Source organism: Natator depressus, chromosome 1 (assembly GCF_965152275.1).
Source record: "Natator depressus isolate rNatDep1 chromosome 1, rNatDep2.hap1, whole genome shotgun sequence".
Lineage (NCBI taxonomy): Eukaryota > Metazoa > Chordata > Testudines > Cheloniidae > Natator > Natator depressus.
The window spans coordinates 322,991,194-323,014,586 of NC_134234.1; the positions used below are offsets into that span (position 1 = coordinate 322,991,194).

At 39.4% G+C, this 23,393-nt stretch overlaps 1 protein-coding gene across 2 annotated transcripts in view; it reads left to right on the forward strand.

The window, feature by feature from the left end:
• Positions 1-23,393, forward strand: part of RELN (reelin) — a 452,196-nt gene that overhangs the window by 110,842 nt on the left and 317,961 nt on the right. For both annotated transcript variants that reach the window (XM_074942520.1, XM_074942521.1), the window contains exon 3: positions 15,481-15,616. In XM_074942520.1, coding sequence (XP_074798621.1) covers positions 15,481-15,616 — 136 coding nt within the window. The remainder of the gene's footprint in view (positions 1-15,480; positions 15,617-23,393) is intronic.

Sequence of the window (23,393 nt, forward strand, 5' to 3'; positions counted from 1 at the left end):
TTACATATTTTAAACTATATTAAGGAACATTAAGGTTGCAAAGATAAGTATTCAGATGTTAGTATTAATTTTGACATTTCCTACCATGCAATTCAGTCTTTCCATTGTTACTCTTTCTGCTGCTGCTCTCAAAATATATTTTGATTTTATATGTGTTTTGTAAAGTGCTGTCTACCCTTATGGTGCTGTATAAAATATAATTGTCTGCATTTGTCTCCAAATATTTGAAAATAGGTGCAGCCTTTGGGCCTCTGGCATATTGCCAGTGAAAGCCTTCAGTGCTGGTTCATAGAATCATAGAATATCAGGGTTGGAAGGGACCTCAGGAGGTCATCTAGTCCAACCCCCTGCTCAAAGCAGGACCAATCTCCAACTAAATCATCCCAGCCAGTTGTGTACTCTAGTATTACAAAATGTTTCAATCAGATAAAGAGACAAAAGTAATTCCACAAATGCTTTCAAAATAGATTATGACAACTCTGAGATAAAATGCAAAATAAAGACAAGAAATTCATGAAGGTCTCATAAACAGTAATTTAGGTATAGGTAACATCATATTTTGTACAGCACCAAATAACAATTGATGAATTGCTAGCATCAAATTAGGTCAATAGACATGAAATCCCTTTGGTCTATAAAGACATTAAATTAGGAGCTGATGTTATACAATCTTAAACATAAAAAGAAAAGGAGTACTTGTGGCACCTTAGAGACTATCAAATTTATTAGAGCATAAGCTTTCATGAGCTACAGCTCACTTCATCGGATGCATACAGTGGAATACACATACACATACACATCCAATGAAGTGAGCTGTAGCTCACGAAACTTATACTCTAATAAATTTGTTAGTCTCTAAGGTGCCACAAGTACTCCTTTTCTTTCTACGAATACAGACTAACATGACTGCTACTCTGAAACCAGTCTTAAACATGATTGACAATCTACTTTAGCTGTAAACTGTGAAAACTATCTAGTCACAGGACACGTGCCTTGTCCATAATTAACAGAAAATACTTAAAAGTAAAATATGTGTCAGTCTGCTTCAGTGAATATTGGAAACCTACCTTTTTAGTTTTCTGTGCTCCCCAGGATGAAGTCCCCCATCCTGTAAATATGGCCTTCATACATTGTTCCTAGATGTATATATTTATATTTAACCGTATTAAAACACACACAGTTTGCTTTTGCCCAGTTTACTAAGCGATCCGGATTGCTCTGACTCAGAGCACCTGTCCTCTTCGCTGTTTGCCACTCCACAAAATGTTGTGTCATCTGTAACTTTACCAGTGATGGTTTTATATTTTCTTCCAGGTCATTAATAAAAATGTTAAATAGCATAGGGCCAAGAGCCGATCCACTGGACCCCACTGGAAACACACCCGCTTGAAGACAATTCTGTGTTTACAATTACCTTTGGAGACCTATCAGTTAGCTAGTTTTAATCCATTTAATGTGTGCCATGTTAATTTTATATCGTTCTAGATTTTTAGTGAAAAAGTTGTGTGATACCAAGTTAAACACCTTACAGAAGTCTAAATATATTATGTCAACACAAAGATCCAAATTTGTAATCTCATAAAAAAATTAAGTTAGTTTGAGAGGATCTGTTTTTCATAAACCCATGTTGATTTGCATTCATTATATCCCCCTCCTTTAATTCTTTATTAATCCTTTAATTCTTTATTAATTCTAAATTTACTCAGAACTAGCTAGTTTCTAAATGCTTTTTTTTTTTTTACCCATTTCTGTTCTACTGCCTGACCATGCAACTTGGTTCTTCATACAAATAATTACTTCTGATATAGTCCATTTTTACTGTAGTTTTGGGAACCCATGGCCAAAAGTCCCCAAATTCCTGGGGCTCTCTAATTTATGGGAGAGGCCTGACTTTTTAGATGCAGCTGTGGGGTGAGCTGCCATCTCATATGTACTGATCAGTAGTAACCTAGCTGTGCCTCATCTTTAGAAGAGTATAGGTCAGTGAGTTCTGATGGCTCACTATTGCAAAGGTCTGTTCCCTCAGGCTTTATCCCTTCTTACAATAAGGATGAGGAAGAAAGATCCATCCTCTCAGTGATGGAACTGGATGTATTCTGCAATAATTTATGACTATTGTATGTTGACCTTGCTATTGGGATGTTTACTGTGTGAATATATTGGTTTAGTTTAATAGAAGCTTTAGGGAAAAACAATCAGGAAGGGATAAGAATGGCTCAAGATAAGCCAGTTGAAGGTTGCTAAGAGACAAGAAATTCCAGGCTTTTTGATCACTATATCCACCATTGGTCAGACTTCCGAAGAGAAGAACGGCATGAGTAAGCATGGTTGATATACAGGGCACTACAGCTGAAGCATTCCACCCAAGAAGAGGTAAAGGCATGAGGTCTGACACTTGTGGGGGTGCACTCAGAGAGACCATCAAGGGGATGGAGGTGTAGCTAGCTCTGTTAAGTGTGACACCCTCATAACCGGGAGGTGGGATATGTTTGAAACCCCATAGCTAGAAGAATTTAAAACTAGTTTGGATGAAACACTCAAATATAATGCCTAAAAATCCTAAACACGTTGGCCATGGAATGGACCTAGCCCACCAAGTCTAATTCTTAAGATTCAGTCATAAAGTGCGCTTTGGAGCACAAAGCTTTCCATTAACAATGGGCTTCTTTTTAAATGACTACCTATACTGTATGATCATTTACAAAAGGATGTCTGTTCCTGAGAGTTTTATTTTATTTTCCCTTCCCATATCTGATCTGGAATTGCTTTTGCATATTTGGGATTGCTGATATTAAGTCTTAATATGTTTCTAGCAGAGGTATGAAATGCAGCATGACTTTATTTTCTGCCCTCTTGTTTTCCTTAACTGATTGCGTGCTATGCTGGATGGAAATAGCAGCGTAATACTAAGGTTTTCTGTTTGTAGTAAATGTCCATTAATATAGATAATACAGCCAGAAGGACATTATAGCAGATATATATGGTATTCCTTACTAATGAGAATGTTATCAGCAGTGCTATGGAATGGGGAGGGTTTGATTGTTTTCCTGCTGGGTTTTGTTTATTTTTGCTTCCTTTGGTGTGAAGATTTTTGTTATTACTTTCAAGTGACGGGGCGGGAAGTGTCCTATTCTGTGGGTTTTCTCCTTAGTGTTTACTGTTCTATTTTCAATGGTCTGTGGTCAATCTGATAAGTACCTCAGTATGCATTACCAGTATTCAAACACTGTTTCCTCCAGAAAACTGCTAATTTAAATACTAACAAATATCTGATGCATTATTGATTAGTAAAAGTAATACAGTGCAAAGCTAATAAAAGTGTCAGCATTCCAGCTGTGGGTAACCAGAATGCACTGAACTCTGGCCACTCCTCCTTTGGCCCTCCCACATCTTCTGCCCAGGTGTAGAAGTCAGAGAGGATGTGTCTACACTGCAATTAGACACACGTGACTGGGTGTCCTAGAGCCTAGGGTCCAGCTTAAGCCTGAACATCTGTGTCGCAATTTAACAGCCCCTTAGCCCGAGCCCGTCAGCTGGCGCCAGCCACAGGTTTTTAATTGCAGTGTAGACATACCCCTACAGATTTGAGGGAGGTTTCTGCTCCCACTGTACTGCCTGAGCATTAGAAAATTTGTTGATCAGGGCAGAAAATTACTACATAAACTGTGAATTTTATAGGTTCTCATTTACAGATGGAAAAAAACCAACAATATATTTTAGGCTTATTAAAGCAGAGTAATTATGGCACTTTCACACTGCGTTCTGATCTGTACTCATCTAGAATAGTTCATGTGAACTACAAGAGAACTCCTGAAAACTGTCAGTTTGAATAGAAGTTGCTCCATTGACCATTGAACCAACCAATATATATTTTCACTCCACTCCTCCCCGCATCTTCTCCCCCTTTTGTCTTAAATACATGGGACCAGATTCACAGCTAGAGTAAAACAGCATAACAATTTCCCCTCACTGAGAATCTGGCCGTTTGCTGCCAAGAGTGGTGCTGATTCAACAGGTTTTCTTTTGGGTTTTAATTTCAATTTTATAGATGTTTGGGAACTTTTATGTATTTTCCCTTTTTTCACAAGAGGAAAAATATCATCTTCATTATTAAACTATACCAGTGTCCATCTTTCAACTGAATTGACGTGAACTACTGTGTAAACTCCTCCTTTTCAGTATGCCTTATGCTATATCATGCTAAATCCTTTGTCTCTGAGAATAATCTTATAGAAGTGGTGAACTAACCTTGATGTATCTGTAACATATTTGAAGGTTCAGAGGATAAGTTAGACAAAACCAGAATTCATTTACTGCTATTAGTAGTCCTGATCCAGCAAATACTTACATTTATAATAATAACTATCTCTTATACAGCTTGTTTCACCTGTAGATCTCAAACATTAGTAATCTTTACTCATGTGAGTGGGTATATTATCTTCAATGGGGCTACTTCTGGTGCCTCTGACAGTACAGAGGTTCTTTGTCAAACTTGTCACGGACACAAAAACTACCAAATAGTATGTCTGATATTTGAGCTTCTAGGAGAAGCTTTAAAACTTACAAAATGAAAAGATTTAGGCTAATGCAAAGTTTTGAGAAAATTGCACAAAAGCTGTTCACACTGATGAAGGGCTTAGGATCCAGTTACCATAATTATATAAATGGAGAAATTAATATAAACCAGAGATATAATATAAAACAGCCATTTTTCCAAAAGAGAATACCCCGCTAAGTAAGACCTGTGAAGCCAGCAGTGCAGAATGAAGGTGTCCATCTAACAGATTTTTATGAGCAAAAGATATAGTAAAAGACAGCATTAGAAAGCTGGTATGCTAAAGAGAGTAAGGATGCATTTAAAAATAGAAAGTGGGTGAAGGGCAGATATGCCAAACCCATGAAAAAAACGCAGAAATTGGGCTTGTTTTTGGCTTAATTGGCTTGTGAGTTGCTTGTTGGGTAGTTTTTGGCTTGTAGCTTGTTGCTTGTTGTAGCTTGTTGCTTTTTTTTATCAGGTCCTGGCAAGCAGGGATAAGGGGCGGGGGGCAACAAGGGGCAAGGTGGGGAGAGAGTCAGGGGTGCACAGCGGGCCCACCACAGTCCCAGACTACATGCCGGAGGGATGTAGTCACATAAAGTGTTGGGGTTCTTAGGGCTTGGCTTGTTTTGAAATGGGATTAGCTTGATTTTTGGCTTATTGTGATAGTCGAGGTGCTTATTTACAACGTGAAAGTTGGCAGCTGTGGTGAAGGGGCCTGTGGAAGTCTTTGAAAAGTGAATTTTCTCTTTTATGACTTCAGTAGTAAGGTAGCTTATTAACATTTTCTATTTATATTAACTCCTGGTTCCTGTTTACTGTTGTTAAATCCATTTGCCTTAGAGCATTTTATGTCATATTGTTCTCTAAGGAGCACTTACACATCAGCTGTAAATCATTCTCTCACCTCAGTGACAGTGAACACCCTTAAACTGCCAGTACATTGTGTATCAGCATCCCCACAATCCCGTCCTTCAACTCACACAGACATCACAAATTACACAAGGGATCTCATTCAGTGTTTTGGGGAATTATGCAGAGTAGAGGGTATATTCACCTCCCTGTGCACTGGAATTTCTAAATGTGTAACTTCTGTTAAGTTTATTGGGACTTCTATTCATAAATCTGTGAAATGAAAAATGTACCCCCAAGCAGATTCTAACAATAGGCCTCTCAGTAAGTTTTTAACAGTCCTTTAAAAGCAGGAGATTAAAAAAGAGATTAAGCAGAATTTTCAATGTTTCAGAATAAATTTGTTAAATCTGTATATTATGGGCTCATTCTTGCAAACCTTTCCAAGCAAATTGCTTACAACTGTAGTCAGTGTGCATGGTCATAAAGCACTACATTTGTAAGTGTATTCACAATCTGGCCCACTCTAGTTCGTGTCTGAATCCCAAACATGTAATGGATCGGGAGTTGAACTCCTAATAAATTATTGTTTTTATGTATATTAAGATAATGTTTATAATTTTATATCCAATAAAAGATTATAAAGTAGATATTAAAAGTCCTGCAACCTGATTCACACAGATGTAATGGTTCACCTACAGTGGATTCAGTGACTCTGTCTAGGCCCTGGTTTGTTTCTGGATACCAGAATAGTTAAAGGTTTTACTTACAGAGTCAGTTAAACTGTTGTCCATTTATTCACCTCTTTCACAAAATTCATGTTAGCTTATGGGCAATATTTTTCACATCACCACGAGCACTGAAAGGCTTTATTGTTTAATAATGGAGGAGTAATAATAACAGTAAAATAATCCCAAGGCTTCACTGTAAAGCTTGTATATTGATGGGTAGAAGACTGCATCTGCTAGAATTGCTAGTCTATTCTTTTTTCATAATAATCAATAATTTATAAAATCATGCTGACCCTTAGCTGATTGCAAGAGCCAAGAAGTGCTTTAGAAGTCTGTTTCATTCTATCAAACTAGATATGTGTGTTTCCCGTGAAGCAGCATGTAACCATCCAGAAAAAAATCAATCAGCAGCAATGTATTTTAGGTATGAGTGTTCAGTTCACTTAGGTCCGGATCCTGTAACCCTTATTCACTCTGAGTAGCACTTAAGTGAGTAGTTCCATTTATTTTAATGAGAATACTCACATGAGTAAGGATTGCAGGAGGCCCTTACTGTGTATTTGGATGTAGTTTTTAAAAAAAAATAGTTTTTAATAGTTTTTATAGTTTAATAGTTTTAATAGTTTAATAGTTTTTTTTAAAAAGGCAACTAAAAGTTTCCTTACACACATCAGCCCTTTTAGTGAGAACCTTATTAACACAGAATTCTTACATTCTTTTTTAAAATGCATATTTATGTAACAAAAAATTACGCAGGAAGGATTTTAATTTCCTTCCTACTGCCTTACAGAATTATAAAGCAAAGGTTTCTGAATCATGAAAAATGATTGATAATGATCTAAGGTAATGGGCTGAAATATTCTTCAATTGCAGTAATAAAATGGAAATAAAACATTACTTCTTCCATCATAGATAAACAGAGATCATATTCAATGAAAAGACACATTCTGCAATAAATACTGTTTCTATGCACTTTGTGTGTACATTTAAATCTACAGTGTCTGACTTTCAATAAATAATTTCCAAAAGAGCTAGGAGAGATTTTGAAGAGCAAGACATGTACAGCGTCATTTTTTGATATTTTATAGAATTTTTCATTTTTGTGCCTTTGGCTGTCACTCCGAAATATGTCATTGAGAAGGAGCACATATACCTGATGCCCAAGGTTCCCAGCTCAGAAGTAACAAGAACACCTAGGGTCTTTCATTTTACATTCTTATCTAATATTAACCTTTTCATTCATTGACATATTTGGTTTAAATAAAAACCAAGTTCTAAGCTTTCTGCTACCTGGTGTAGCATATAAAATGCAATTAGAATTTTGATTTAATCTTCAAAATGTTTGGGGAGTATGCCATGAATCTAGGTGTGCAAAAGAAATATTTTTTAAAAAATTTGCTTTTTAGAACTTTATTTCCAATTGATCAACGTTACGTAGTTGACACATATGACTCATGACTAATACAAAGACTTTCCTATGACTTTGTAAATTATGGTAGGAGTGCATGTGAATCTCTGTGGGTTCATTAGTGTTCTTTAGGTACTCCCCAAACTCCTCAGGACCCAAGGGCTATTCTCCTTTATAGAGTGCAGCATCCTTCTCCATGTGAGTCACTCAAGAGATAAGGATCCATGCCCCCACTTCCTGCCTTCCCTTTCCTGTTGCTATTAGAACGCTATATAGAGCAGGTTGGAAATGTTCACCAAGTTATATCGGAAAATGGCAAATCGTTGGAGCTAAATGTTTTGGCAAAACACTCACTTTGGCAAAACAATCGCTTGGGGCTGCTCCTGGCCACTGCTGGTGCTTTGGGCCCTGTGTGCTCTGCTGGCCAGATAGCTGTTGGCCCCTGTCCTGGCCACCACCACCTCTTGCCCTGCAGCAGCTGCTTCAACAGTGAGGAGCTCGTCCAGAAAGGTGTGGGAAGGAGGTGCACTGGGGTTTGTGATGGATTCTGGGGGCTGGGCAGTGAGGCCAGGTCGGGGGTACAGAGTGTGGGAACCAGGCAGGTAGGGGGTGTCTGGGTGCCACTGTGGTTGAGCTGAGTGGCTCCCAAAGAAGGTTGCCAGGGAAAATTGCATGCAGGTCCCCAGCCCTGGGGAGTGGAGGATAAGGAGGCTGGATGGGGGAGGACCCCAACCTATTGTACCAGGGCCCTTAGGGGCCTTTTTATGCCACTGCTGTTAAGCTCCCAGTCCTGTGGTACAGAGCCTGGCAGTCTGTGGAGACCTGACTGAAACCGGGGCTTAGTGCCTCTCCATGGCAGGGGCCAAGCCAGCCCCAGGACTCCCTGCTGGATTCATACTCTCCTTCTCATGATGCTGGAGCCTGGAAGTCCTGGGACTGGCTTACAAAGGTCTGCAGTTCCAGATGGCCCCTTAAGACTGACTGTCCTAGGACCAGGAACCCCACAGCCTTAAAATAAGGACTGTTCTGTGTCAGAAGTTGTTTGTGGGATGCATACAGCCTGTCAAGGTTCCTTCCCCACTCTGAACTCTAGGGTACAGATGTGGGGACCTGCATGAAAACCTCCTAAGCTTACTTTTACCAGCTTAGGTTAAAACTTCCCCAAGGTACAAAATTATTTTACCCTTGGATTGCCACTGCCACCACCAAACTTTATCTGGGTTTACTGGGAAACGTAGTTTGGACACGTCTTTCCCCCCAAAATCCTCCCAACCCTTGCACCCCACTTCCTGGGGAAGGTTTGGTAAAAATCCTCACCAATTTGCATAGGTGACCACAGACCCAAACCCTTGGATCTTAGAACAATGAAAAAGCATTCAGTTTTCTTACAAGAAGACTTTTAATAGAAGTAAAGGAATCACCTCTGTAAAATCAGGATGGTAGATACCTTACAGGGTAATTAGATTCAAAACATAGAGAACCCCTCTAGGCAAAACCTTAAGTTACAAAAAAGACACACAGACAGGAATATTCATTCTATTCAGCACAGCTATTTTCTCAGCCATTTAAAGAAATCATAATCTAACACATACCTAGCTAGATTACTTACTAAGTTCTAAGACTCCATTCCTGTTCTGTCCCCGGCCAAAGCATCATACAGACAGACACAGACCCTTTGTTTTTCTCCCTCCTCCCAGCTTTTGAAAGTATCTTGTCTCCTCATTGGTCATTTTGGTGAGGTGCCAGCGAGGTTACCTTTAGCTTCTTAACCCTTTACAGGTAAGAGGATTTTTCCTCTGGCCAGGAGGGATTTTAAAGGGGATTACCCTTCCCTTTATATTTATGACACAGCCATTCACTGTTTTTTGAGAACTGTTGTATAATTAGTTATTTTTATTTCTAATTTTTTGTTTGCAGTGGAAGCCTCCTTTATATTTGTGCTTGTTTATTTTCACTCACTGAGCCAGCATTCTGTTTGGGAAGAGGGTTTCCCATCAGGAGGTGAAATGCTGTTGCTTTTCATAGCAGAGGAACACAAGAACATTGGAGGCAAGTGGGAAATATTCACTGTGCCTTTATTTTCATGAATTTTTAAAATATTTTTTCCAATCCTTTCAACCCCATGTTCATTATTTTCACCACAGTGATTTGTTGTTAAGCTACAGTAAGACATTTAAGGAAGGGGGTTTATATTTTGCTAAAGTTGCAACATACTGGGTTTTTTTTTAATGTTCTGAGGATGCCGACCTCCCTAATGGAGTTAATCCCAGGGAGTACAGATACTGTAAGTAAATAGAATTGGAGATTTATAGAAAGTAGGAGAAACGCTAAAGAATAAATAAAAATTTTCTGTGGAAAAATTGAATGAGTTGCTTTTTCATTTTTAAGAATTTTTCCAAGTCACTGCAAAGTGGTTCCTTTTAAAAAGCATAAAAATAAACTCTGAGGATGTTGTGTGTGCTTGGTGTATTATATGCTTTTTCTGACCGTCAAGTGCCTAAAGCTCAGGGATGTCAGTAACCCTCAGGAAGTGGCTACAGAAGAAAAGAAGGGACAGGAGCAGGTTCCCCAAACTGCTGCTCCTCCCCAACTCGTTGAAGGATGTGCAGTGGTAGATCTTCGTCTTCTACCACTTTCTGTTTGGCTTTCGAAGGGAGTGGGGTTTCTGTCCGTCTCTACTCTGAGTGCTATTACTCTTTTGATTGAGCCATTTAAAGTCTATAGCAGGGGGTTCTCAAACTGGGTTTTGTGACCCCCCCTCGGGAGTTGCAAGTTTGTTATATAGGGGGGTCAGGAGCTGTCAGCCTCCATGCCCAAACCCAGCTTTGCCTCCAGTGTGTATAATAGTGTTAAATATAAAAAAATGTTTTTAATTTCTAAGGGGAGTCACACTCATAGGTTTGCTGTGTGAAAGGGGTCACCAATACAAAATATTGAGAACCAGTGGTCTATAGCTTACTGCCAGTCAGCCAGTGGAGAGCTGTTCCACTTCCAACTGTGCAGGATCTCTGTGCATGTGTGCTACCACCTCCCTAACACCAACTCTAAGGACCCAATCCTGCACCACTGAAGTCAGTGGGAATTTTTAACAGGGACTTCATGAGAACAGGAGTTGACTCAAAGCGTGTGGGAATGGGTCAGAGACATGGACTCCCACCCCGGGCTGGAGGCAAGTAGTTGTATGTGCACAACACAGCCACCCCTAGGGGATGTTGCCCTCTCAGTGCACCCGTAGCACTCTGCCAGTACAGATTCAAACTGAGTCCAGGGGCTGAAGTTGGAATTGAGTTAAGCCTAATGCCAATGGAAAAAAATACTTCTTTTGTGGCACAGATCTTGTTTTAATTAAAAATTGAATTACCCTGGCGGTTGATTTCAGATTCACATATTAAATACATATATGGAGAAGAAAGGAAAAACTCCACACAAGGGCCAGGTGCTTTTAATGAAATGTAACCACAAATGTATAAGAGCAAGCATATGCAGAAAGCTATAACAGCCTGGATATCTCATCAGTAGCGTAATTGTTAGAAAGAACAAGAGACAAGTTCAAAACTGCCAACCAGACTTTCTTTGAAGTGGCTATGTAGTCAGGGAAAATGTCTCTCACAGCTTAACATCTAGGCTCTAAGACTGTCCACTAAGGTAGGGTCTAAATCTAAAACTTTGGTTGACTTAGCTACATCGCTCAGGGTTGTGAAAAATTCATCGTTGGCTATCCCTTGATAGAAGGATGATGTCTGCCAGAGGGGGAGAGGTCACTGATGAGATTTAAGATGGTTGAGGAGCCCAATCCATGCTCTATAGGTTTTTCTACATATATGACAGGTGGTTGCTTGGAGAAAGCACAATGCTGGCTGGGATGCTGTATGCATTCCTTCCTCCTCTGCCGTTTCTCAGCCTTTAGAGCAAGGCAATTCCCTTTAAAATGGACTGAGGCTTCATGTATGATGTGAGGCCATTGCAGTCTATGGCCAGCCAGCTCTTCCCAATTCGTGAGATCAATGCCCCAAAATTCACACCCCTGAGTGACGTACTTAAGCCATCCTAAGCCTCGGTATAGACATTGCGAGGTTGACAGAAGACTTCTTCCATCAGCCTAGCTACCACCACTTGAGGGGTGGATTTACTACAGCGACAGAAAAAGCCCTTCCATTGGTCTGCAGCACTGCAGGTGTACCACCGTAGTACCTGTAGTGTAGACATAGCCTCGGAGGATAAGGAGGGCTAGGAAACTGAGATGATGTAACTGGCACCTCTCCAACTTTAAATTACTGGGAAAGAAGTCCAAAGATAACAAAGATAAAGATTTCAAAGAAACCTTTGTTTTAAAAGATGCTTTTATCAAGGTCAGTATGGTGAGAGAGATTTAATGTAGACAGGAAAGGATGGGGGGAGGTTAAGTGAGGGGGGAAAAGCACAAGACTCCTCCAAAAATGGATAAAACCATAAAGCCTTTCTATCAAAAAGTGTAATTAGCACTTTTAAAAAAAACTGAGAAAATTGCTCAGGGGTCACAGTGTGCATGTTGTGTGTGTGTGTGTGCATGCACAAAAGAGCTAGAATTCTGCAGCAAGCCCCATTTCATTTAATGAAGATGACTGGAAGTGAATTAAAGCCAAGTTAGATCTCAAAAATAATTGTAAATGGGAAATCATCCTATGGAGATTTTTCTAGTGGGATCTCAGAGATCTGTTAAATGTATTTGGCAATGATCTGGAAGAAAAATGTTGCCGGTAAAATTTGCAGATAACACAACAATTGGTGGAGTGATAAATAATGATAAAGACAGGTCAGTCCTACAGTACAATCTTGGTCATTTGGTAAGCTGAGCTCACTTGAACAAGATGCACTTTAATATAGCCAAATGCAAGATCTTACTTCTAGGAACAAAGAAATTACCGGTTTGTCACACTTACAGGATGGGAGACTATATTTTGGAAAGCAATAACTCTGAAAGAGACTTAGGGGTCACTGTGGGTAAACCAACTGGATGTGAGCTGCCAGTGCCATGTGGTGGCTAAAAACTAGTATGGTCCTTGTGTGTATGAGCAGGGATGGAGATAGGGAGGTGCTATTATCACTGTATACAGCATTAGTAAGATCCATATTGGAATACCATGTCCAGTTCTGGTGTCAACACTCTAAAAGGATGTTGACAAATTGGAAAGAGCTTAGAAAAGAGCTACAATAATAATTTGAGGTCTGGAAAATCTTTTGTTCAGTGAAAGACTAAAGAAGCTCATTTATTTAGTTTCTGTAACAGGTGACCTGATGGTATATAGAGTACCTACATGGGGAGAAGATTTCTGATAGTTGAGGGTAGAGCTGGTTGAACAACAGATTTTTTGGTCTGCTGGCCGTTCTAAAAAATAAAAATAAAAATCTTTTCGAGTCAACCCAAAACCAGATTTTTCAAAATTTTCAGTGAATTGAAAAGTAAAAAACAATTTTAAATATTTTCTTCATTCCAAAATGAAAACTTTCATTTAAATTTAAATGTTTATATTTTTTTAGATTAAAAAAAATAAAATGTAAACAAAATTTCAAAATAAAAAGCCTTTTCAAATAGACAAAAATGTTTTGTTTTGAAACTGTCTAAATGAAACATTTTTGGTTTTGTTAAAATTTTATTTGAAGGGCAGTTTGTAGGGGTTTTTTTAAACTGAAATAATTCAGTGACACTGACATGATTTTGTAAAATGTTCTGATGTCATTAAATCTTCATTTTTTGCCAAAAAAGTTTTGGTTCAAAAATGTCATCCAGCTCTGGTTAGAGGGCTCTTTAACCTAGCAGACAAAGGCACAACAAAATCCAGTGGCTGGAGGCTGAAGCTATAGATGTTCAGGTTGGAAATAAGGCACACATTTTCAACAGTGAGCATAATTAACCAATAGAACAATTTATGTATGTGGATTTTCCATCATTTGCAGTCAATATTGGATTTCTCTTTCTAAAAAATATGCTCTAGTTCAACCAGAAGTTATAGGGCTGATTAGGATTTACTGGGTGAAATTCTGTGCCACTTATGGGTAGACTGGATGATTATAATGATGCCTTCTGGTCTTAATATCTGCAAATCTATGATATTTCAAGGATAATCTGTGCCTCTGTGATTGAGGGTGTGTGTGTCGAGTATTTAATACTCAAATTCACAACCTGGGAGCCTGGTCAATTCCCTGCTGCTTTTAGATGTTGCAATAATGGCCTAAAAGGTATTTCCCTCTCTCTCCCCCCACCTCCTCCGCCTACCACCATCTGTTTCTGGGTAGAAGGTTGTGGTTATTTGTTACAGATACACACTTAACTATGATCATCCATGCCTTAGTGTCACCTCTAGATTACTGTTCACAGGTTTATTCCTTGAATTTATCTGGAATTTGAAGCTGGTGCAGAATTTGTCAGCCCACTTATTAAGCTGTGTATCTCGCCCTGAGTCATTGTCCATGATAAGCACTAGCTGCCTGTTGCCTCCTGAGTGGATTTTAAGGTGTTGGTTTTGATCTACAAAGCCCTAAATGATTTACTTGAGAGACCACTTTTCTCTCCGAACAGCAGTTGCAATCTCTGAGGATAGTCAAGTTGAAGCTCCCTTGGTTTAATAAAAACAACGAGGAGTCCGGTGGCTCCTGAAAGACTAACAGATTTATTTGGGCATAAGCTTTCATGGGTAAAAAATCCACTTCTTCCGATGCATGGATCAGAAGAAGTGGGTTTTTTAACCACGAAAGCTTATGCCCAAATAAATCTGTTAGTCTTTAAGGAGCCACCGGCCTCCTTGTTGTTTCTGTGGATATAGACTAACACAGCTACCCCTCTGATACTTGGTTTAATAGAGAGGATGCTGCTGAGTATTCTTCACGAAGGTCTCCCATTTTAAAAATCACTCCATCTCTGGTCCCACATAGCTGGAATCAGTAGGGTATGTTGCAAAGGTCATCTCTTCGCTTTTGAGGAAGATCTAGAATTCTCAGGAGAATGGCAAGGGGGATTTTTGTTTATTTTCTATGCTTGGTCATTGTTGGTTAGGCGAGTAAGAGGTTAAGCATAATTGCTAGAGTTGCATTTCATAAGAATTGTACTTCAAAACATTTGTCAAAGAAGTCTAGAGCCAGTGGCATCTATTCTTATCAGAATTGAAATAAATAGAACTGAGAATAAATACTAGCTCAGTATGAACGTTTTGAAGTATAATCACATAACATCTAACATGAACATTTTTATACATGAATGTACTGCTGCCATTTGCTTTCCTTTTTAATCAGACTCACAATATGCTTAGTCAATGTGACTGTTTTCTGAGTTGAAGGGTCAATATTTGAAGCAAGTAATGAGAAACAAGGTATTTGCTTTTGATAACTACATTATAAAGGACAGCTTAAACATTTATTGTTTAATGTACCATGTATAAAAGATTAAAGATGTAGTAATTCAGTTGAGTAAGAATGCTTTTAGTTTCAGGGAACAATTCCAGTTACTTCAGAGAGCAAGCTCAAAGGTGTTAAAAATAATGGAACTGTGCACTAATTTGTAAGCAACAACAAAAGGGATCTGAGTCGAAAAAAGGTTGCTGCCCGCTAGTGTTGTTGCTTTGTTTTAGTGATACAATTCTTTTATCTAATGATGAACTACAGTGAATTCCAAAGAGTTGTTTATGTAAGACACCCACATTCAAAAATACCTAAAAAGTTGTTGCAACAAAATGCAAATGACTTTAAAGTGATAGAACTCTTATAAACAGTGTTAAATTTGTTGGTAGAGTTTTTTGCATTCTTTTAAAGATTATGGGCCAGATCCTTAATTTGTTCAAATCTGTGAAGATAATGGAGCAACATCGATTCACAAAAGCAAAAAGTTGTAGATGTAGATACATTACATAACACTATTAAAACATTGCAATGAGTCATTGAAATATACTGCTTTTTATCATACCTTTCTGTCTTTCTCTTAGGAATTATGTCTGATCGTCAGTTTGGAAATCAGTTTATGTGCAGTGTGGTTGCATCTCATGTGAGTCATCTACCAACGACAAATCTCAGTTTCGTTTGGATTGCTCCACCTGCAGGAACAGGCTGTGTGAATTTCATGTAAGTTTGTGGAACAGTTATCAAAAACAATAAGGTTCTTTTATCGTTGAATGGCTAAATAAATATAATAAATACTAGTTCAGTATAAACATTTTGAAGTATAATCACATAAATCTACCATGAACATTTTTGTACACAAATATACTATGCTGCCATTTTCTTTCTTTTTAATCAGACTAACAGTATGTTTAGTCAATGTGACTGTTGTTTGCAAATAATTAAACTGTCCAAACTGTCTGCACTATAAACTTGCAACTATAAGGATTATGGGCTCAGTCCTGAAAAGTGTTGAATTCAACAGGAATTAAGAGCACTCAGCATCTTGGAGTTGACCAGCACCTGGCAGAATCAGGCCCTTATACTTTGAGGCCTGAAAGAATTAAGGTAAACATTTTCTCACTTCACTTCTTGATGCCTTTTCCCATTTACACAGGTTTGGAGGTACCCATTAATCTTCACCATTCCTTCCAGTCCATAGCGGCTTTGTAGGTCTTGGGGTTCCAGTCCTTTTTTCTTCTAACTTCTCTTGACAGAGTCTTTCCATCATATCCTCAGTCTTCCACATCTTTTCTTGCTGTTATCTTCTCCCCAAGCTTTCTTTGCTTGTCATTCTTTTCCAATTCATATCACATATGCAGCCCACCTCAAATGTGCACTCTCCAGCCTATCTATCACTGAGAGTCCCAAGTCCATCTTTCTCTAATTTTTTCCATGCACACTCTGTCTACCCTCTACTTGCCTGCCATTCTTCTCAGTATATTACTCCTGGGAGAATTCTGTGTCACTGCGCACAGGCAGAATTCATTTTTTCCCCACAGAAAATACATTCTGCCCAAGAAGTGCTGCAGTTCTGCCTTTTGCCCACCAGAAGCGGCTATAGCATCAGAACAGCCTGCAGCATGAATGCTGCCAGCTGTTCTGGCACCACAGCAGCCTCTGGTGGGCAAAAGGTGGAACTGCAGCATTTCTGGGGCAGAATGTATTTTCTCAAAAAGAAAAGGAGTACTTGTGGCACCTTAGAGACTAACCAATTTATTTGAGCATAAGCTTTCGTGAGCTACAGCTCACTTCATCGGATGCATACTGTGGAAAGTATAGAAGATCTTTTTATACACACAAAGCATGAAAAAATGGGTGTTTCCCACTACAAAAGGTTTTCTCTCCCCCCACCCCACTCTCCTGCTGGTAATAGCTTATCTAAAGTGATCACTCTCCTTACAATGTGTATGATAATCAGGTTGGGCCATTTCCAGCACAAATCCAGGTTTTCTTCCCCCCTCCCCCCACACAAACCCACTTTCCTGTTGGTAATAGCTTATCTAAAGTGATCACTCTCCTTACAATGTGTATGATAATCAAGTTGGGCCATTTCCAGCACAAATCCAGGTTTTCTTCCCCCCTCCCCCCACACACAAACCCACTCTCCTGTTGGTAATAGCTTATCTAAAGTAATCACTCTCCTTACAATGTGTATGATAATCAAGGTGGGCCATTTCCAGCACAAATCCAGGGTTTAACAAGAACGTCTGGGGGGGGGGGTAAGGAAAAAATAAGGGGAAATAGGTTACCTTGCATAATGACTTAGCCACTCCCAGTCTCTATTCAAGCCTAAGTTAATTGTATCCAATTTGCAAATGAATTCCAATTCAACAGTCTCTCGCTGGAGTCTGGTTTTGAAGTTTTTTTGTTGTAATATCACAACTTTCATGTCTGTAATCGTGTGACCAGAGAGATTGAAGTGTCCTCCGACTGGTTTATGAATGTTATAATTCTTGACATCTGATTTGTGTCCATTTATTCTTTTACGTAGAGACTGTCCAGTTTGACCAATGTACATGGCAGAGGGGCATTGCTGGCACATGATGGCATATATCACATTGGTGGATGTGCAGGTGAACGAGCCTCCGATAGTGTGGCTGATGTTATTAGGCCCTGTGATGGTGTCCCCTGAATAGATATGTGGGCACAGTTGGCAAGGTAACCTATTTCCCTTTGTTTTTTCCTTACCCCCCCCCAACCCCAGACGTTCTTGTTAAACCCTGGATTTGTGCTGGAAATGGCCCACCTTGATTATCATACACATTGTAAGGAGAGTGATCACTTTAGATAAACTATTACCAACAGAAGAGTGGGTTTGTGGCTGGGGGGGGGGGGAGAAAACCTGGATTTGTTCTGGAAATGGCCCACCTTGATTATCATACACATTCTAAGGAGAGTGATCACTTTAGATAAGCTATTACCAACAGGACAGTGGGTTTGTGTGGGGGGGGGGGGGGAAGAAAACCTGGATTTGTGCTGGAAACGGCCCAACTTGATTATCATACACATTGTAAGGAGAGTTATCACTTTAGATAAGCTATTACCAGCAGGAGAGTGGGGTGGGGGGAGAGAAAACCTTTTGTAGTGGGAAACACCCATTTTTTCATGCTTTGTGTGTATAAAAAGATCTTCTATACTTTCCACAGTATGCATCCGATGAAGTGAGCTGTAGCTCACGAAAGCTTATGCTCAAATAAATTGGTTAGTCTCTAAGTTGCCACAAGTACTCCTTTTCTTTTTGCAAATACAGACTAACACGGCTGTTACTCTGAAACCAATGTATTTTCTGTGGAGAAAAAAAATTTCTGTGCAGGTGCAGAATTCTCCCAGGAGTTGACGTTCATCACAATAGCTTGCCCACAGATCCAGGTTAAGACAGCCACAGTGGGGCACGTTGGGCTGCTGAGCTGGAAGACCAGCAGATGCAAAATCTGTGTGGAAGAACGTTCCCTGCTGGATTTTTTCACCACTGTCTGCTCCGATGCAGGTTTCCTGTTTCCTCCCTTCCCCTTTCTGCTTGATGACTCTGTTTACTGCTTAAATACAAATTAATGCAAACACATACTCCTTTGTTAAGGACAGGCCTGTTTGACCAGTTTGGTGCTACATGAGTTTTGAACATACATTTTTAACATCATGTGGGGGAAGTTTATAACTTCACATGCAATGTTGCTATGTATATTTCACCATGATAAGATTGACCAGCAAGTTATGAGTTTTCAAATGATACCTCACAAGGCATACATTCTACAAAGATGAGTACGATAGTATGTATAGTGCAGATAGAAGGATGCATTCCATCACAAGCAGATCATCAACATACATCAGTTTTCTCTGTCTCCACAGGCTCAGTTATCTTACTAATTAACTCCATAGATAGGATGAAGAGAAGTGGACTCAGCGCACTGCCTTGTCTCAATCTCAGTCACCTCAAAACTCTCCAAAATTCCATGTATTGTTACCATCTTCGGTCTTGACCCTCAATACGGCTCCTCCATCGTCTCCATTTCTTGCAGTCTCCCTCCGATCCATTTCAGTACTCCAGACACCAGCTCATGTAGAACCAAGTCCTGCTTTCTCAAGAGCAGTTATGTGCGGTGTAGTTGTAGCCATGTCGGCCCATGGATATTAGCGAGACAAGGTGGGTGAGGTAATATTTTTTATTGGACCAACTTCTGTTGGTGAGAGACAAGCTTTTGCACCACACAGAGCTCTTCTTCAGATCCTGGAGAGATATTCCCAACATCACAGCAAAATGCAAGGTGGAACAGATTGTTTAGCATAAATAGTTAGCACATATTGTAAGGGGACCGTTCAAGGTAGAATGGCCTGTTAATAACTGCAGTCAAAGCACAAAAAGAGGGGGTTAGTGGGTTATAGATTGTTGTAATAAGCCATAAATCCAGTGTCTCTGTTTAGGCCATGATTTTTAGTGTCTAGCAAAGTAATGAATTTAAGCTTCCAGGCTCATCTTTTGAAAGTGTGCAGGTTTCCTTTCAGGATGGGGACTGATAGGTCAGATATAGAGTGATCACTTTGTGCAAAGTGTTCACCCCTGGGTGATTGGGTGTTATGCTCTCCATTTATCATTCTTTCAAACTTCTATCTCACTGCAAATATTGCATGTATAGTACCCTTCCCTTCTTAAAGCCATGTGTCCTTTCATATATTTTCCTCCACCTTGCACCTTAACCCTTACCTCCAAAACTCTCTCAAGAACTTTAAGAGGCTGATTTAGCTGGATGATGCCTTCATAGGTGCTATGATTCTTTGCACAACCCTTAACCTTTCAAAGAGGGACAATCAGTCCTGTTCTCCAATCATCTGGTATCGTGAGGATGCCAGGAAATGTGTACTCCTCTGTGAAGACACTTTATTTCAGTATTTCTAACTGCCCAGTTATCTCATCTTCATCAACTGCTTCACCATTCTTCATCTTATTAAGTGCTTTTTCTACCTCCTATACAGAGATCAATACCATTTGAGGCTTCTCCGTAATTGTTGGTGATGGTTGCACTCACAACTCTCTCTTCTTATTTAACAGCCTTTGGAAATACCTTTTCCTTACCTCTACCATCTTTTTAGTGTTCATCACCACACCGTTCCCATCTTCCAGACCTAAACATTTCTTGCGTTTTGTTGTTCTGTTTTTTTGTCTACCCAAAAACCAATATCCTGTCATCTTTCTCCAGCTAATATTTTCCAGTGAAACAAAAATGGGGTGGGGTTGAATTTGTAGGTTCATCCAGGGTTTTGAAAGCCTGGCATTTGAGTAGGAACTGAGTTCTTGTAGCCATCGATCATATTGTGGATGTAAATGATCAACTGATAATTAGTTATCCAGTGACTGTTTATATCACTTCCAGATTTCCACTGACTTTGTGTCCATTCATAATCCTAGGTATTTAGTAACTGACAGCTCTGTTTTGATATTGTCCAGATTCCAAGTCTTGACATAAAACAGAATAAACCTATCATACTGAAATATCAGAAAATCTTAGCCAACAACTTTATATTTTTTTCTTTTGGGTAATGCAGCTTGCTTACTACATGTAAAAAAAAAAAAAAAAAAAAAGGATATTAATTCTCCAACTGATTCTCTCCAGTAATTTTGTTTGAAAAGCCTGAATCATTATTAGGTTATATTGTGTCATATTAAGTGCTGTCAAAGTTGCAAAGCATAACATATCCTCGTATTCTAGCAATGTAATATAATTTTTGTATGTCACCTTAAAAAAAATTAGAAAAAGCAATTTCCATTCATCCAGCCTAAAGTTCTGGTAAATTAGGTCTCTAAAGGGAAACACACCTACAGTAGGGTTGGAAATAGACATATTTCAGGCCTGACTCATTCATAAAAAATATTAAAGCCAGACTGTGCCATAATTAATAGGTGAACAATTCAAACAGTTTGAGGTTTCTAAGGCTTTCTACACGCATGTCTCTTGTCACTCAAAATAGTGGCATCTGTTATGCTAGTCAAAATTAATTGTACTGTCTGTGTTTTAGATGAGGATTTTTTTCCTTTCCATCACCACTGACAAGCTGCGCGTATCAAAGTTCCACATACTGTGACTGAAATCTTAAGTTGTTCTTATATTTAAAACAGTGGGTGGGTTGGTTGTTGGGGAACATAAGTGCAGGTGGGGAATGCAATGACTACTGATAGGCTGCTTTTTAAATTTTAGTCATTAATACTATCCTTTACTAACAGTGCGGCATTCTTTCTATTCTTAGGGCACAGTGAGCATAGATTGGATTTTAATATATCACAAACTGCAATGACAGTGAAGATATATGTCCCTATCCTATTTTTTAAAACCTCAAATGGTAAATTGGAATCAGAAAGTAGTTAAGATTAATGATGGTGGCCTATTCAGAATATATACATGCCTCTTTATTTTCATGATTCAACCAGAGATGTTTCCTACAGCACATAGCATTGCACAGCAGCTGTGCATAGTGACTCGAAGAAAATTTACTGTTACGTCATCGCAACTTCTTCATAATATTTATTATTTGTATTATCATAGTTTTGAAGGTTCCCTTTGTATAATGGTTCCTCCTCCCAGCTATAGAGGATGAATTAACAGTATAGAAACTGTTAATCCAGCTCTAGTCCATGCTCATGTCTATACTTTGAGTTAGCTGGGAGGAGGAGGTCATTATACAAAGAAATCCAGAGCAGGATAAGAAGATGTTTTTTCTTCTTTCTACCCCTATTTTATTTCCTTTCCTTCTCAGATGTTTGTTTCTCTTCTTTTAAAGGATTTCTCATGAAATAATTGTTGGTCCTACCCAAGTCTGGGATTTTCAGGTCATTTATAGGAGTGGTGACTTTCCAAAACATGTTTTTGCTAGCATTTTGCATTGAATTCCTATATTCCTGAATCAGTATTTTGTATAATTTTCACTTTCAAGGAGAGCTGGAGGACAGGTCTATGAAAAGCTAAAAGTTACTATAACCGCAGATTTACATTTAAACAAATTTAGGGTGGGTTTTCAAAAGCCCTCAGTGCTGGCATAAAACTGTTTCCACTGAAACCAATGGGAGTTTTCCCATTAACTTTAATGGGAGCACAGTTAGGCCATCAATGATCACTACTGGAAACCCTACCTTTAATTGTTTGTATAAACAGTTAATGTATACACTAGGGAAGGCACCTGTCCTAGGAAAATGTAAGCAATTTATGTTTCTGAATCATCATCAAACATCCATTGTCTACTGAGCACCACTGCACCAGCCAGAGTGACCACAATGACCTACATCGTGTAGTAAAGTTCCCGGATCTGGCTCAACCCTGTGAATCCATGAATCTCTGGAGCAGCCCGGTGGGCAGCAACAGATAGGAACAGTGCATGCACCCCTTTATCTATTGATGGAGAGCTTTACAGCATGGTGAATTGGGGCATTTTTGTCCATCCTTGTGGCATGTCTGAAGAGCTTACAATGCTGCTTTTCGAATATAATGAGCAACTGAAGGAAGGCCAGATCTCTGCAAGATTATTACATTTCTCTCAAAGTCAAACTGCTGTATGCTCAGGATTTGGTGTTGACTGCACGTATGGAATGTCTCTAACCACTCCAAGTCTGCTTGTAAAAGGGTCCTGGTTTTTGACCAGTATAGTGATAGAGAAAGTATATAGGTTTGATAGAGCCTGAACTTTGTCTCAGCATGAAGACATTTTTGCATCCATAAATGAGACATGGACTTCATGTGAGGGGTGGTAAGATCTATTTCTCAAAGAAAGTCCAGTTTGCTGCAACCACTTGAGCTGTGCTTGGGTTCTGGTAGCCCAACTCTGAGGTTCTGGAGCTTGATCGTCTGCCATGAGATATTCAATTCCATAGTGCGGGCAATGTCTTAAAGACCTTGGAGGATGTGGCTGAAATTCTCTGACTTCTCTGCAAGCAAGGTAGTATCATTGGCGTAGTCTTGGTTGGTGAACACTTCTTGACCAACCTTGATTCCAAGGTGTGAAGCAGCAAATCCTAATATCCAGTCGATAGCTCAGCAGAATAGTGCTAGGGCAAGAATGCAACTCTGCTGCACATGTGAGGCTGTTCAGAAAGGTGGCGAAAGCTGTGATTGAACACACACTCTCACACCAATACCGGTGTGAAGATTACACACCACGCCACTGTTGAAATAATCAGCTTCAGGTGGTCTCTCAAGAAACCTTGGCCTTCTGAAGAGTGCTTGCTATATTAGCGAAAAAGGCAGAAGCACACAAACAGGGAGTTGTCCAAGAACATAAACAGCTGAAAGCCATATTCCAGGCCATGGCAAAACGTGATCATGAGATCTACATCAACTACCTGGATGACAAAGCTTAAAGTACAACAATCTGCATCCTGCCTGAGCCATCACATACCTGCCTGGTAGCCATAAACAGCCTTCTAACATCCCCTAACAAAACCAGACAGCTCTCTTTGCTCATTGATAGATGAGGTCCT